This window comes from Pezoporus occidentalis, unplaced genomic scaffold, assembly GCF_034315485.1.
Source record: "Pezoporus occidentalis ecotype Australia unplaced genomic scaffold, CSIRO_AGI_Poc_V1 ctg9, whole genome shotgun sequence".
Lineage (NCBI taxonomy): Eukaryota > Metazoa > Chordata > Aves > Psittaciformes > Psittacidae > Pezoporus > Pezoporus occidentalis.
The window spans coordinates 8444925-8462531 of record NW_026916262.1 but is presented as its reverse complement, the minus strand read 5'-3'; the positions used below and the strand labels follow the sequence as shown (position 1 = coordinate 8462531).

General features: G+C 38.5%; 2 protein-coding genes across 9 annotated transcripts in view; one reads left to right on the top strand and one right to left on the bottom strand.

Annotated features, from left to right (window-relative positions):
* Positions 1–807: 807 nt before the first annotated feature.
* Positions 808–12427, bottom strand: SLC25A40 (solute carrier family 25 member 40). The gene is given in 9 exon segments (XM_062605117.1): positions 808–2318; positions 2583–2756; positions 4219–4310; positions 4312–4335; positions 4964–5031; positions 6970–7076; positions 8218–8277; positions 9650–9768; positions 12346–12427. Coding segments are annotated over 9 exon segments (753 nt in total). The 5' UTR covers positions 12420–12427; the 3' UTR covers positions 808–2283.
* The window catches only part of DBF4 (DBF4-CDC7 kinase regulatory subunit), a 23888-nt gene continuing 17534 nt past the window's right edge, over positions 11254–17607 (top strand). For 4 of the 8 annotated variants that reach the window (XR_009962053.1, XM_062605114.1, XM_062605110.1 and 1 more), the window contains exons 1-4: positions 11432–11578; positions 13934–14112; positions 16082–16276; positions 17310–17360. Coding sequence is in view for 7 of the 8 variants with exons in the window: in XM_062605114.1 (XP_062461098.1) it covers positions 11533–11578; positions 13934–14112; positions 16082–16276; positions 17310–17360 (471 nt within the window). In the remaining variant the exon portion in view is untranslated. Of the gene's footprint in view, positions 11348–11431; positions 11579–13560; positions 13662–13933; positions 14113–16081; positions 16277–16375; positions 16452–17309; positions 17361–17607 lie in introns of those variants that run through there. The other 4 variants (XM_062605111.1, XM_062605109.1, XM_062605112.1 and 1 more) reach the window with 4 other exon arrangements.

Here is a 17607-nt window from a genome sequence, read left to right as displayed (position 1 = left end):
TAGGGTGAGTGCTCACCATCCTGCTCACCCTGGTCACTCGCACTCCTTGGGGCAGGCTTTTAACCAGTTAGGGCTGATGCCGCTCCTCCTGGCTCCACCCCGTGTGAGTCCCTGCTCATGTCAGCTGAGCTGCCGGCTCCTGGGCAGGTCCTGTTGAGGACTTGAGGCTCCCTCGGTGGCTCTTGCCACTGAGTTGAGGCTCCTGGATGCTGATCTTCCCCCTACTCAGGTGTTGAAGGCATCCTCTCTCAAGCTACTCACCTCAGCAATTGTTAACCCAGTTCTTATGCTTATAAACGTTCACAGCTTAAGTTTTATGCAGTCTAGGTAGCCTCCCATAGAACATCCTTGAAGCATACCATTCACACTTGGGCTACTAACACCGTGGGATTTTAACTACCTTGTGCTGCTTGAGTCATGCTGTGCTGCTTGACTGTTTTCACAGAGGAGCTGCTTTGTCAGAACCAATTGTTACACTGATTTTAATCCCGCTTTAAAGACCTAACTTCAGCTAACTGCAGCAAAGGCGCAGACTGTTCTGTAAGAATACCAGAAGCCATGATGCTGTTAGGGCATCATTCAAACTGAAGAGCCAAAATAAAAGGCATTGAGGGAGCATATATTAACTGCACAGGGAGTATTTATAAGGGAAAAGTTACCAGAAAACACATTTGGGAAAGGCATTAAACACCATTAGCTTTATATCATCTGAGCTTTATGGCTTTTTTTTAATGCATTTGCCTTTACTCACGCATCTCACTGCCTGCTCACTTCTGGTTCTTCAACAATAGACCTAAACCTGTAAAGCAGTAGCTTCAGGTTAACCTGTACCTTTACTTTTCCAGCACCTCATGATGCCTTCGAAGTACTGGGCACAGACAAGTGCCCACTGGGTATGAATTGAATGCTAGAGCAGTACAAGACTAACTTCAAATCTGTGAGCATGTTTTGGACCAGTGGAGCAACAGCAGGCATGGATGAAAGAATAAAAAAGTCTGAGAACAGACACACATCACCTTAGTGCCCTTTTCCTTGGGCACTTCCTCACAGTGCTCTGATCTTCCCCCTCTGTTAAAAGCAGTAGAGGGAATGAAGATCACTAGCTCCTGCCACATTGCTACAGACAAAGACCAGTAAGAGAACAAGAGTTTCTACTTGAAATCAGACAACAGGACTTAGATGAAGAATTTTAAGTTCCCTTATAAGCTTAACAGAACAGCCTAAGATGCAATTGGCAGAGAAGAATTAAGCAAATTTTAAAATGAATATTCAACAGGAAGTACTTTGAACAAAAGGTTCAGATGAACCCTGACAGTTATCTTTAGCCTTAGAGAAACCATGCTGCCTTAGGTTCAGAAGCCTTCCCTATCACAGAAGGCTAAATTAATTCCCTTTAAGGGACAGGATCCCTAAACAGGAGATACAGTCCAACCACAATGTTCAAACACCTACTATTTGCAAAGTGAAAGAAATCAGAGTATTATTCATTCTGAAAAGAGAACAGCTGAAATAATTTAGTTCTGTTAACTCAGCTACCAAGTTCAGTTTTTCATTAAATATCCCAATCACCTCCACCTACCACGCACCGGTTTAGTTCACAGCCAAATTAAAATTTACTCTAGGTACACATCTAAATGTGCTCAAATACCATAACAGTCCAAACCAATTAATGGTCTACTAGACTGTTTTGAACCATAAATTAAGTTAGATGTCAGATGATCTTAAGAATTCATTAGGAGAACAAAGACAGGTCAAATACTTCAAGTGCTCTCTGCATCCAACAATAGGTTTGAAGAATTTTTCTGAGGCAACACAAAGTGTTCAAATGTGTTATTCCTGGTACTACCCAAAGCACCAAAACTGTTTCAAGGACAACTGATGCCTGATGACCCACAACCTTCTGACAAAGATGGGCCTAAATGAGTCAGAGACCTTTACCACTGGCATTAACAAGTCTTTTATCAGTCTCCTTAGAGCAGAGCTGTGACAAAAAGGGAAAACACATGATCTTCTCCATCTCAGTTATTGTAGAGTGTAGCCCTGGGACTAATAGTGCTCTGTATCAGCCTTTTCTGCTTCTAGACTTTCAGCTCTGGAGCTTTGCTAATGAGTGATGCTCTAGAGCAGTTATACAAACCAACTCATCTTGCTAAAAACATTTCCTGATAACACTACCGTGTCACTGCATCTTTGTACATGTTTTCAAAATTAAGTAAGCACACTTAGCTACAGCATGTTCCCCCATAAGGAAATAACCACTATACCTGTCAGAGAGAAAATTTCCTATTGGAAGTCTTCAAAAACAGTCATTGTGTAAGCTAAAGATGAGAAGAAACAGTCTAAGTATAGAGAAAGGGAATGTTACAATCAGCCTTAGCTGGTATCCACAAACAAAAAGGGGGGAAAAAAATCAGGTCCTCAAAGAATTTATAAATAAAAACACCCAAGAGAGAACAAATAAATCTCAGTCATTCTTAAAGCTAACCACTAAAATCACCTAAAACCACAGTAAAAATCTAAAAGAGTTACGCATAAATATATCTTCTGACATAACAAAAACTTGCAAGGAAAATAAACCCAACCTGAGAAAGGTACATCTCTCAGAACAGTAGAACTCCAGCCCCTCCACAAGGAAAGCCATCCGTCTGAAGCCACTTTACTGCTGACACACAAGTACAGTAGCTTGGAGGAGAACTTGCAATACTGCATTCTATTTCTGATCAGCTCCAGGGGGCTCACAACGGTAATGGAACCAACTGCAAATGAAAAAAAGGTGGGGTTGTTTTTTTTTTTTCTAAATCAACTTTTACTGGTAATATTTCTGGAACATAAACGTAAGGTCTCACCCTGCTTTATACATTTGATTCACCTCTCTCATTTGAAATAATTCCCCAAATAAGCTTCCTTTCCAGATAAGAATACTGTATCTATTCACAGTACCTGATCTTTATGGACTGACAAGTTACCTACCTTTTTTCAATACTGGCATATTGAAATCCACGCCACATGTTAAGAATCATCATTTTCGGATTTATTGCATAAATAGGCTGACAATTTCAAGCACTCATAAAAAGTAACTTTCAATAATTGCCATTTTTAAGTGCAACTTGAAGAAAGTGAGCTTGGGGTTTTGTTTTGGTTTGTTTGCTTGTTTCTGTTGTTAAGGACAAAAATGATGGCTAGAGATTAAGTTTTTATTGATTTCTAAGCATCTTCTTAGCAATTTCTAAGCAACTTCTCCCGAGTAACAAGTGATAGGACAAGAGGTAATGGCTCTAAGAGGAAGTATTCCAAAACCATGCAGATGAGGCCCTCACTGATATGGTTTAGTGGTGGTCTTGGCAGTCCTGGGGTAATGGCTGGATGTGATGATCCTGAAGGTCTTTTCCAACCTAGCTGATTCTGTGATATTTGCTATTCTTATTTTAAACTATCAAGAATGTATCTGATAAAGTAACTCTCCTTTACCTGGTAGAAAGTGAGTCACCACTCACTAACAAGCTCCCATCACACATGTAACAGACTTCAATGATTTTACTAGATCCAAGCACTTCCCTCCTATTGCTGGGGTAAGGTTTCCTTGATATGTGAATTTAAAATCCAGAGCAGCCTAATAAGAAAAATTTGCCACATCAGCACAGAATAACAATTCTTTTTCCGGTAGTCTTCCAGTCCCCCCTGTATTTTCACAAGTAGAATATAGAACTAAATCCTTAAGTGTCTTCTAAGAAAGCCCCAAAACGTAAGACCTGAGCTACTTCTGTACAAAAATGTATGAGGAAAAAGATAAACCAAAGTAAGAAAATATAAATAGAAATTAATTCCCCATTACATCATACAGCAATAAAACCAGTACAAGTCCAATTTTCACTTCCCATGTAATTACCTATGTAGCTTCCATTATAGAAAATAATGCTGTTTATTATTAGATTCATAACAGAACAGAATTAAACTGTCCTTGGCAGAACCCTAAAAACACAAAATTCTGAACAAATTACAAATGTTGTGGAAGTGTAACAGTAAAACTAAATCACATTATTACAGATTGGAGGGTTATGTTGCCCAAGAAATACTGGGTAATTACAGTATTCCTTCTTATGCCCAGCTTCATGTAATATTATCCCTCATTTAAAGCCACACAAATTTACTTGATAAACCCAAGAAAACAGCATACAGGTATTTTATTTCAGTTTTTTCTTTAAACAAACGGCAACTTACATCTGCTTAATGAACCTGCAAGAACTGGAACGTGCTCATCATCCTTTCCTAGTCCAGATTTCAAAGCTTCACTCAGTTGGTTATAGCAGGTTTACTGTGGTAGGGAGTGCCATTATTCTAAAAAATAAGAAAGGGAATCTAAATTAATACCAGGAAAGCAGAAGATAAAGTCAACCATCTTTATCGACATTTTGTAAGGAAAAGAGAATTACAAGAAGAGATCTGATAACAACATTGAAATATGTAAACTGCTCTTGTAGAGAGAAAATGAATGATCCATTTTTCATGACAAAGAAAGAGGATTCTAGTTAGATGTTAAAAAAAAGGGGGGGGGAAATGAGTGTGGAAAGAGCTGCTGATAGCAAGTCATTAGTCACAATTTACAGCAGCAAATACCTATAAAAAACTAGCATTCTCTAACAATCATGTTCAATCCTAGGATTCGATGATGCTCAAGGGGATGATTAAGTATACCACCTCTAAAAGGAAGAACGAAAAGCCTGATGTTCCTGTTTAGCTACTGAGAATGTATCTAAGAAGTTACAACGAGAAATCTCAGGATTGGGCAAAATTATTCTGTCTCTAGATGTTTTTGATCAAACTGATTACATCATTATCTGTAATTTCAGAATTAACCACATTTTTAACATCACTTCAAAAGAAACATACTAATTTGTCTAAATAATGAAGTATTTTTTAAACAATAATTCATAACATGTTACCAAAAAAAGAATATTCAATTTACAGTGTTAGGGGAAGTCCTCTCCACAGTGACTTAACTCCCTCTCTTTGAGTAATTTTCACAAATGCATCCTAAAAATACAACCAGCAAACAGCAACAATTAGCTCCAAGCTTTTGTATTCAGTAATATACTTTAGCTGTCAAAAGACAAAATTAATGTATTAAAAAGCGTATTTCTAAAATGGCTTATAATTTTAACATCTCACTTTTGTAACTGCTTCTGCTAGTTACCATATTTAATCACACATAGGTCCTCTGAGCTGAACAGAAATTTGTGTGATTAAAATCAAGAATTTCTTTCCATCTTTAAAAGGCCAAAGCAGTAAGTTTTTATCAAGGACTGACAGTCCTGTGAAGAAGTCATTTTCAGAACTAATACAGCATGCAGCAACATGTGGAAACATACCCAAAATAATACACTAAAATACTTTTTTTAATACATAACAAAAGTTCTAGGCATAAAATAGCAATTAACTCTCAATGATCCTTCAATACTTGCTTTCTCTGACAACGTGACAACATATGTGCAATGCATCTACACTATACTATATATCTGGTAGCTTACAATGAATATCATAGCTGTCCCTTATGTTCCCAGACCACTGATAGCAGAGAAAACTAAAACTTGAAGTGCAACTGAAACCACCATGAAAATGACAAACTCCTTAATACTAGGATACCTTATTTTCTTAAACATCTGGGGGAAAAAGATTGAGATTTGATGGCTTAGAATATGCTGAAGACCAGACATTATCAAAAGGCCTCAAAACATACAGCCCGACAGACCATAAAAAGGAGTCACAGAAGAAAATGGTGAAGAGCTTTAGAGGAGACAGCTTTGATGGGCAGATCCACTGAAGTAAAAAGTTGCATGGGGAAACAAAGACACGATTTACTAAAACAAGCCTGACTTGAAAAAATGGAACTTTGAGAGGGAGTCAAGAAACCCTAAAAAGTCTTAACATGATTTTACCAAAAAGGGGTGTCTATAATTTTTCAAATAAAATTCTGTAATTAGTTTAGCTAGTTTATATGTTTATAATCCAGCTTCAACAAATTTACAATACAGGAAGGTACAGATAAAACGACTGGAGAAAGGAGGTAACAGAAGCCCATATTTATGTATCTTGCTAACTATATGGACAAATATATCAAAATATTTGTACAGTCCTACCACCAGAAACCTACAATGTCCACTACTATTTGCTTTACTGCAAATTGTTCAGCACTGAGGTTTTTTTTAACGATATGACAGTCATTGCTCTTTATGGATCATATTACCACAGGAAAAATATGCACAAATTCGTATCATTAGAAAACTAAGCAACTTTCTAAAAATTATATAGTAATGTTAAGTAAAAAATTTAAACTTATGAACTTATTAAATAAAAAAGGTAACACTGTAAAACTGCTCAAGAAATTGGCATGACCATTTCATTCCTCTTGGAAATGTAATTCTAAAAAATTATTATCACATGTACAACAGAGACATGTCAAACAATACCTTCACTAATAAAGCTGATCAGTGTCCAACAGCAGGTCTGCTTCTAGTGTCTGGGTAAAATCCTAGTCCTACAAGTTTCAATGGATCCAGAACCTAAAGCATGAATTTAACTTTAAAACACTATCTGCATTGTCAGTTCAGCTCAGCAGCACACTGGTAGCTCTGTGGACAGAAGAGCTGTAAATGGGTACAGAAAACCAGTACCTGCAGGCAGCAACCACTGGTGATGTGACTCAAGTGGCGAAAATAAATCAGAGGCAGTATCCTGTGAGGAGAACTGTGCAGCTGTCCACTTGTTTATCTCAAGGAAGGAAGAAGTATTTTCTTGTAGAAAGTAGGAGGCATCCTTAATCGCCATATAAATTACACTGTAACCACAAAAAAATCCTGTCAAAATGATAACAGATTCTACTACAACTTGAAAAAAAAAAGCCAATAAATTTATAGTATGCTATTTAAAAATGTTTTCAATCTATGGTTTTATATATATGTAAAATGTTCTTACCAACCTCCCTTTGAAATGCCCAGGTTTTTTATACCAGGCTTTGCGGTCCCCATTGTCACAAACACATATATGATCCATAAGGCCATTGGAGTACACAAAACACTTTCCTAATAAAATGGTATATAAGAATATAGTTAATGCTTGTAAAATTGTTCTTAGCAGCAATTTGAAACTGGATATAATGGTAACACAGATTTGTCTCTGGTTAGGCAGGGAGGGACAAAATAATCTTTGGAAATCAATGACAACAAATTAGGTAAAAGGAAAGAGGGAACAAATGTACTCCTCAGAGTGCCAGGCTTAACAAAACTGCGCTTGCATGCTCAAGGAAACATATTTACGCTATATTACCATCTGCTGAAGACTAAAACCAACACAAGACCTGAATGCTTCTACTGTATGTAACTACGTGAACATTTTTCAGATTTTTAAAGCAGCATCTACATTACAAGTGGCGGTGTTACATCTTAGGTTAGACTGCATTTATACTAGATCACCCTCTTTTTATTTCTTCTACGCCATGTACTTTGAACCTGTAAAATACTATTGCCGTTGCAAAAACATACTTTGAGCTTCACATTTACATATTTATGAAGGGTTTACAATTTACAAAAAAATAAAAAAACAACCCAGGACAGAGCACAAGATTTTTCCTGACTCACAGCAAGTATAACCACAAATATTCATCTCCAAGTACAACATGGAATACCAGTTATCTCCTTTCCTTTCAAATCTCATCTATTAATTACAACTAGTAATTATAGTAGAACTCATTGGCATATCGTTGAGCACACACTGTCTTTATCTATTGGCTTCTTCTGGCTGTGGCCAATGACTTAGGAAAGACTACTCTTTTCAAAGTCTCTGGATTCTGGAGGAGATAACTTTAATACTGCATTGTGACCACAAAAGCCTTCTAATAAAATTATTGATAGCTTTTTAAAATTTAAACTCAATAGTAATAGTTGTACCTTCTGCTACAACAAAAACACTAAGACAGGAAAAAGCCTGTTTAAAATGGTATGTATTTACTGCATTTTTTTCTACTGCGTCTGTTCACTGCCACATTCCTTCTTTAGCAATTTCAGTGTGCTGCTGTGCTGCTTCCCCGTGCCCCCCCCTTACTCTGAAGAATCAAACGTAACTATTGCAAAACAAATGAAAACATTCTGTAGCTCAGCATTATGATAATGATCAGCTACATAAAAAAGCAAACTGTGTCTTCCATCACACTACACATTTATTTACCTTTGGAGAATGGATTGCTTTGGGCTTGCAGTCGAGTTTTGGTAACATCAAGAGGAGTTACTAAAATGAAACAGCAGTCATTTAGAAACACTCTGCATGCCCTGAAAATGTGGAAGTGTACAGATGCCTTATTATGACTTTTTATCTATGAAGTTTTTTTTTTCCCCCAGAGGGACAAAACAGATCTGGTTTACAACACAAATTAGTCACACCTTAACTCTCTATTGATGCCTCTCAGCTGACTAACAGGAGGTTGAATGCTTGGCTTACATTCCAGTATCTAAATGTAGGAATGTAAATATGACTCCTGCAGCTCCTTTCAGTGGTTTAAAATTTGGCATCCTGTAGCATTTTAGCCACTCACACCTATTCTGGCTCACCTCCAGCTGCCACTTCAGAAAGGAGCCAGTCTCCTATACCTCTTGAGGTCTCAAATACCAACACCTTATGCTGTACTAGAATCTTACATACACACAATGAAGATCCATCTTGGGAATTACACAGGTCTGATGTAGCTTTGCTTGCTACTTTACCTAACATCATGGGACACAGTATAAATACAGAATAAAAAGTGAATCAGTTTGATAGTTTTGTTATCAGATCATATTTTGTAAAAACTTGGAAATTGTGGGTGAAAAAATCATGCTTAGAAAATTGCACGCTTCCCTGCTGCATAATCTGTGTAAAAAGTCGGAACCAAAGCTTAGCTTAAGACAAAATTAACTGAAATATGAAGTATAACTCCAAGGGACACGAAGTGCTGAAGCTAACCAAACAACACCTTCTTAGGTATGCATGGGGAAGGAGGTCCTGAGTGAGATGCCTGAATATGAAGTAAAAGATTAATTCCACAGACTATGTAGAAGTCTAAATGACTAACAAAAAGCTATCCTTAAAGGAAATGCTTAGGGAAAAACAAATAAACAAAGAAAGAAACCCAATAAAAGGCTTTGTCAGTGTAGGACATCACAGAAGAATAAATTCATGTTACTACTGAAGTGTAGTAACTACATGAAGGAGACATCTCACAGAGGTTGGTCTTGCAGGATTTGTGTCATGTGCTATAAAGTAGACTTAGTTAAAATTTATTTTTAAGCAGCAGGAAATGTGGAAATTAATTTTTATTATTAGTTTTGTTTCTTGCAGAAAAAAAGCAATGAACTACTACACTGAGAGGAAAAAAACAAAAATAACATAGAAATGCAAATGTAATAAAAATTTTTCTTATGTTCAGAAATGGTTAGAGATTTCAATTATCCATGTTTATTAAAACACAAAAAAAAACCATGAGAAACCTACGCAAGAACATCCTTGTTGAACATATTAGTGGAAACATAGAAACTCTGTAACTCGGGCATCACACTGAGTCACACTGATGAGTAATCAGTATCGCAAAGATTCTCCCTGTGGCAAGCTTGATAGTTTGCCTTACCAAATAATAATGTAATAATAGCTCCACAATATGAAGCTATTACTTGCTGAATAACGGTTGTTTTAGCCGAGTTGCTATCACTCATTTCAGCCACGGCTTTATCTTTGGAGAAGAAAAACCTGTTAAAGAACAGAAATACACTGCAAGACCATGATCAAAACTTGCAGAAAAATCAAAAGAAGAAAAAATTTTATATTTTCATTAACATGTATAGGCAGCAATAATGTAAATATTAGTTTTCTACATGTATGCAACAAGCACCTTTATTTTTTTCAGATTTGAGCCATGTTTTGTAAATAATCTGAGTTTTCTAAATGACAATAAAACCTCCAAATCCTTCTTACATTAATTACACTGTTTATCTTTTTTGTAAGCTGCATTAATTAATAGGCATTGCTTCTTGCTTCAACAAACGGCTTAGAAGCACATAAATAACCTGTACAAATATAACTTCACAGTCTGTGGCCCATAAACAGTAGCACAGCAGAATAATTCATCTAGCCCTTCTCTTGCCTTTGTCATTTCTGTAAGAAAACCCTGAGAGGTCTCCTGGTTGAATGATACTACATACCCTGGCAAGAAGTTCACGTAATAAATGGTGACTAACTAGTACACATGCTATCATGCTATCAATTCCTTGAACAAACCCTACTGTATGGCTGCATAAGCATGGTTACCTTAAGAATGTACTTACAGTACCTAAAAATAAGGAGCTTATATATTCCCTGGATCTGCAACCAGCTAGGGAAGGAAAAAGTAATAAATAAAACCATTTCAGAATTTATAAACCCCACGTAATGGTATATCTACTAGCATGTCTAAGTGCAGCTGTAATTTTATCAGTTGGCATTTATCCAAACTTTTTATTTGCTCTACAGGAACATGTTTTCCTCTTCTCACCAAGTTTCAAGTAAAGGATAAGAAAGATTCAAATAAAAGATAAGAAAGATTAAGCTCCGTAAACCAGGATTTGCCTCTCAGATGCTAACAACTACTAACGGGAGGTGGAGGGGGGGGGTGTCGAGAGGTGTTTTAAACTGTACCTTCAAGCTTACAGCGAAACTGCTCTCCAGAGCAATATATACATAACCCGTCTGCAAGCAGCGAAGCTCCCTCACCCGGCCGAGGCCCACAGGGTCCCGTGGCGCCACGCCTCGGCCATCCGCCCTGCCCTTCAACCGCGTAGAGCTGCGAGGAACGGCAGCCTGAGCCGCGGGAGGTGCTGAGACCGTTCAGTTCTTCGGCTTGCCTGCACCGGTGGGAAGTCGCTGAGCCGGCAGTTTCTCCTGGACAACAATCCTCTTTACACACAGACCTTGCCGCGACCGGGAGGAAAGACTCTCCACCGTGATTTTCGCTGAGGGCTCGCACCTGCCCGCTAGGTCACTGAAGCGGGGTGAGGAAAGTGAGGTGGTAATGCCCGCTGACCTCCGGCCCGACCACTCCTGGGGCTCCTCTCCCTCCGTCGCCCTCCCCTTCGCGGGAGGGTCTCGGCCGCGGCCTCGCCGCCTTTCACCCCGCCCCTCCCCGCCGCGCTCCTCCCGCCGCCCCGAGCCTCGTGACGGGCGCGCCAGGCCGACCGTTGGTGGAGCGCGCGGTTGGCGGCGGGCGCTCTGTGGGACTGCGCCGCTGCTCGCGGTGGGAGGGGGAGCGGGGCCTCGCGTGGCGTGCCGGGGCTGGCGGCGGCGGGAAAGGCTGGTGAGGCGGAGACCCGCGGCTTCCACAGTGGCTGCCGCGGAGAGGGCCGAGAGCCGCGGGAAGGGCGGGCGGGCGGGCGGGCGGGAGGGAAGAGGCTTTAAGTGCTGGGGAGCTTAGCGGCTCTGCTTAACCCCGCAGGTGTGGCGGCGGGGGGACCGGCGAGGAGGATGTGACTTCGCAGGAAGATGAAACCAAGCGTTGTGGAGGCTGCCGACGAAGGAGCGCGTCCCTGTAAGCGGCGAGTGGCTGGGGCGGCCCAGCGTGGTGGGAGTGGTGGGGTTCGGGCCTTTCCCACAGGCAGCGAGGTCGCTTTGAGCTAGGCCTCGTGCTGGTGCCTCCTTCCTACTGTGGCTGTGAGACCCTGACGTGAGCCTAGCAGGCAGGCATGCCTCGGGCGGGCTTTGTAAGTGGTGTACAGCTAAAACAGAGTTTGCATGCTTTGCGGAATTGAACGTGAAAGTGTGGACCTGGAAAGGGAGCTAGCCCAGTTGCTCTGTTTCACAAGATCCTTGCAGTGCAGAGAAGCTGGTAACTATGTTAAAATTCGCTAGGCCACAGCCATGCAGCCAGCTCCACCTCGGCGGTCTTTGCTGGGATCAGGAGCATGCATGGAAGACACGCGAGGCCCATGTCATTAAAATTCATTCGCTTTACAAGAGAGCCACTTTACTGCAGTACTGCAGACTTACCCCAAAATTCTAACTATACCGAAGTTTAATATGTATTTTCCAATATTAAATTTAGTATTTAATGTGTTAATGTTTGAGCTGCTTTGGCCAACACGTTTTTGTGCTTCGTATAACACCATGTTTGATCCCTGGTCATCCGTGGAATTTCACTTGCATACCTGCTTATCTTCTATCTTTTCTGTTCACATTTGGAATTGATTGCACTATCCTATGCCTCCCCATTTTCCTGTTTCTCTAATTCTTCTGGTCTCCTGGATTCTACAAAGACTGCTCTTCCTGCTTCACTTACTGTATTCATAAGTTACTTACAGAATCCTGCAGCATGAGTGGTTGTTCTGCTCTCTCTTCCATTTAAGATCCTTCCGGGGAGGGAGAGAATACATAACAGAGGGACTGTTTTGTGTATTGGCTCTTTGTCTCCAGAAAAGGCCTGCTCACTTCCTGTAGCAGCCCTCTGTTTCTAGCTTCTTAGAAGAAAAGTAGGTTGTCAGTCAGTGAGGAAGAAAAGAAAGTGTAAAACTAAGAATGTACAAGTCTTGGGTGATTCTGTCTTTGCCATTGTAATTGGATTCCTGTGGAAGTATGTAAGAACAGCCAAGGTATAATTATTTTCACCTAATAATGTTATTTTACTTTCCAGCTATGTTTAGCTACAGGGACTTCATGAGTTGCATGTTACTTCTGTGCATTTAGGACCCCGCAAAATACTCTTTTTGCTTGTATTTCTGCAGCCTTTCTTTGAAATTGCATCTTGGCATCGATAGCATTCTTTGGCAGCAAGCTGCACAGGTTTTCCCTGTTGCACAGAGAATCAATTCCTGGTTTTCACTTTGTTCCTGACTCCTAGTTTTGTTTGGTGCCCCATAGCTCTTCTTCTGGAATAGGTTTAGCCATTCTCTCTGTGTTCTTGATTTTGGATCTCTGTATTGTTTTCCCCCGAAATAATTTACTTTTGCAGACTGACAAAGTCTTAATCCGCAAGGTCATTTTTTGACCATCCTACTTACTCTTTTCCAGGCTGTATTTAAGATGTGGCTGATTCCTACATTTATGAAGTGGTGTAATAAAATTACCCATTTTATTTTCTGTTTCTTAACAATTTTGGTTGTTTTTTTTTTTTTCTGTCTTTAGATTGCTACTCAGTATTGAACTGATGTTCTTGTAGAACAATACCACACTCCAAGAATTATTTTGCAAAATAAGGCTTATTTCTCAAGCAGACTGATAACTTGCTTTTTAGAATGTCTAGTATAACAGGCCTGTGTAGACAGTTCTCAGCATTAGGAAAGTTGTTGTTGTGTATCAGCACAGTTTAGTTGCTGTATGTTTTTATTTAGTTTTAGAGTAAAATTCATTGGGACAGAAAGAGTGGTGATAACTAGAATGGTTTTGAGCTTTAAGGTTAGTTTTCCTGCATCTCATATGGGTGCTAAAAATTCAGATAAATAGCAGGTTTTTTCTTGTTTCAGTTACTTTTGGCTGTGTTTAGTTTTAATGAATTTATAGGGATCCTTTTTGTTTCAGATGAATGAGAGACAGATTCTGTTCTAAAATTGTGTTCTTGTGACTCAGTGACTGAAAGCAGTGTATATACAGTGGTACAGAGGTAGCAAATACCAAACTGGGTGAGAAAAATTGATGTAATTGTACAGCAACTGAAATAAAAAGTCCATCTTAGGTTAGAATTTTAAGACAAAACTTAAACTTTTAAGGGCTGTGTGCAGTATTACTATTATTAACATCTTGGTTTTGACATATTTAACATGTAGCTATTTTTTAAAAGCCTTGTATTGCATGGAAGCTTGTTTTGCCTGTTTCCATAATTTAGAATTTTCTTTTTGGGTGGGTGGGTGAAAAATAAACACAGGTCTGCTTAAAATCCCTTTTCTTTTTGCAGCAGATGGAATGCAAGCAAAAAGTGAAAAGATAAAATCTTCTCTGAAGAATGTGAAAAAAGATACAGGGAAGCTAGAGAAACTTAAGTATAAGCCACTCACTGGGAAGGTGTTTTACCTCGACATTCCATCAAATGTGATCTCTGAAAAAATAGGAAAGGACCTCAAAGAGCTGGGAGGGGTAAGTTAATGAGCTCTCTATAAAACTAGAAGAAAATCTACACGTGTAAAATGCCTTTTCCATGATCTTTGTGTATGCATTTTGATGTTTTTATTTTATTTTTGACAGGATTTTATTGTATGTTTGTCTTAATGTTTAATATGAACAATTAGCATATCAGCAGTATTTTGTGTTTTGGGTTTTTTTTGGTGTTTGGGTTTGTTGTTTGTTTTTTGTTGTTGTTTAGGTTTTCCAATTGATTATTTATTTGCTTAAAATTTGGTCCAGATTTAATAAATTTCATTGTTGGAAATCATTACCCACCCGTTCCCCCTTGCTGCTTCTGACTGTATTGACATGTTTGCAATTAAAATTGTTCATCTGAACATAAAAGACCAGAGGAAGTGTTTTGCATACGGTTACTAAAAGTAATGTCAATAAGTACTTTCTGCATGGAGTATGTTAATGAGTATTTTTAAATACTCTTATTTAAATAATAGATTTTATAAACAATTTTTTTTTTTCTTTAACTCTCTTGCATATGGAAGAAACACTTTGATAAAGGCAAGTACAGGATATCATAGTAACACAGAAGCAATGCAGTTGCTTAGTCCACTTTAAATATTTTGAATTAATGTAAAGGAGTCTTGGCAGTTAAAATATTAAACACCCTTGAACCACAGAAGCAAAAGGGATCTGCTTAAATTGCTCGGTATTCTGAACACTGCTTCGGCAATACTTGAATGACCTCAAGGCAGTGCTGATTAGTTCTATGAAATTGACACTTGTAAATTCAGAATGGTTGGAAGTTCTAGTAAAGGCAAGTAGTAGCAATGACATGGTTTCAAGTTCAATGGGTCTTTTTACATTTAGCATTAAATGAGTGCATGTTATCTTTTGTCTTTGTCTAAACCAGAGTTTTAGCAATTCATACGTGAAAGGTAAAGTTGCAAATCAAAGACTGAAAAGGAAGTTTTTCTATTTCAAGGAGTATATGCCTGAATCTGAAGTGTCCAGCACCTTCAAGATAACTACATGTGTTTTGTTGTTACTTGTGGGGAGTGCACTCAAAAGTGCCATGCTCTGTATGTCCCAGTTCTTTTAAAGGTACATAGAGCAGAGTTGGAAGGCACAGGTTCAGACTCGCTGTCTGTGCAATTTGTGTTTTCCATACTGATTAGTGGAGAAGAGGAAAATATTTTTAAGCTATGTAAATTGGCAAAAAATAAGGAAAATAGAACTGATCATCACACAGCAGTTGGTAGCAAATGACTGAAGGAGCAAAATGGAAGAGAATAAGCATAGGACAATCACATTTTTTGTCTTACTGAGCATGAAAATATCATTAATCTACTTGTCTTCTCATTTTGAGAAGTGTTGCAAATCTCTGGCAGTGTTCAAGGCCAGGTTGGATGGGGCTTTGAGCAACCTGGTGTAGTGGAAGGTATCCCTGCCTGTTGCAGGGGGGTTGGAACTAGATCATCTTAAGATCCTTCCCAACCCAAACCATTCTAGGATCCTATAAATACTGTAGGTGTGAAACATGGTAACTATCCTGATATTTTGATTTTTCTGTTGGCTCTAAACTTGATACGTTTATAGCTTCCTGCAAACTGTAAATTACATTTGCATACGCATGACTTCAAGTTTAGCTGAACACTTCTATGTCATTTCTGTTACATAAAATCATAGAAACCGGTTTCTTGAATTCTCTTATTTCTCTGTACAGTGTTTGACTTCTATTTGTAAAGTATTCAGCTAGATTGTTCAAAGAATGATAATAGTGAAAACAAAGGTCTTTTGATATATACTTAAAAAATAAATGGAAATTAAAATTTGTGACTAATAAGATGCTAGTATAGCCAAATTGTAATTACCATTCAGTGTTTTTTAATTATTATAGAAGTTTTGTCACTTTTTGTTAAAGTATGCAATGTAAGAGTTACTGGTTTACAGTCCTGAAATAATGGCTTTCTATCTTTATATTTAGAGAGTGGAGAGTTTTCTTAGTAAAGATATCAGCTATCTGGTGTCTAATAAAAAGGAGGCAAAATTTGCACCAAGTCTTGGTCAGATTTCTCCTGTTCCTAGCCCGGAATCTGCAGGTAATGGAGGAAATAGTTCACCTCATCCTAGCAAACGAAAAGATCGACATGACGGAAGTTCATTTAAGATAGTAGATACAGTAAGTTTCTTAGTATTATTACTGCAGATCAGGTACAACCCATAGAATATGCTCTTACAATCTTTCTCTTGTGTTGTTTTTTTTGTTTTTTTTTTAAAGATGAACACAATTCCGTGAGTGAATAAGGTTGTTTGATGTTTTGTTTGTTTGGGTTGATTTGTTTGTTTCTGAACAGGTCAGATGTACTTCTAAGCTAGTTCAGGTGAACTTGTTAAACTTGACTAAGCAAAGTTTCCAGTGGTTCCTGTCTCTAGCAACACAGCCTATTAAAATCTGGCCGCTGTAATGTTAACGCTTGTACGTACAGAAGCACTCTGATAGTGGTACAAGGAAATAATTAAAATCAAATGTTATGAATACTATGATTTTCTGAGCTCTTAGAGGATCATGTTAATTGCAGTAATTAGCATCTGAATTTGTGCAGATTTACGAGAAGTTTCTCATAGGGGCAAATCTTGTGTCCTTTCAAAAATGCAATTGGAAACAACTAGCTGTGCTATATATACATGGTACTTATTTAGAACAGTCTGTGGGTTGGTCTTTCCATTGCCTAGGTGAGATTGCCTCATTTTGCAAATAACCCGGATAAAGGCATGCTCATTATGGATAAACAGCATAAAGTACAAAAGCAGATGCAGTTGTGATAGAAAAGATGTGATAAGATGTAGGCTATAATTTTATTCATGAGTGTTAGCTTCATTTGGCACGAGTCCAGCTGATGGAACTTCCATCATTTGGTGCGTGCCACTGGCTGCTTCTTCCCACCATCTAGCACCAGCCATGTAGTGACTTGCTTTGGCTGAAAACAAGTACTTACTCTTTCACACACACCCTTTGCCCAGACTGTCAGCTGTAACTTTGTGGGCAAGATGTGAATTAATGAAAAATAGCAGTACAGTGAGCAAAAGGAGACTATCATACCTAAAATACTTATTTGTTAGCAACAGTGTAAATTATCTGACCTTTTGTGTTGTTTTTTTTTTTTTTTAAATGGATACTAACTTACTACAAACATGTTGCTGTTTTAATATAGGTACGTATGAGCAGAGGAAAATCCTTAGTTGAAAAAGCAATCAAGGAGCAGGTAAGCCAAGTAATCAATGAATTCATGCTTGAGAAAGTTTGGATTTGCTCTTGTAGAAAATGAGCAGTAGCAAGAATAGTCTTGGTTTTAAGAAGTCCCTCATGGAACACTGGCAGAAGTCGAGAGATTGTCTTAAGTAAAACTGTCAGGACATTCTTTCTGGGTACTTCCTGAAGAATTGAAAGTTTGTGTAGTCTTATTGCCAATATTACAGTATTTCAGGCTTATTGATACAGCTAGCATTTGA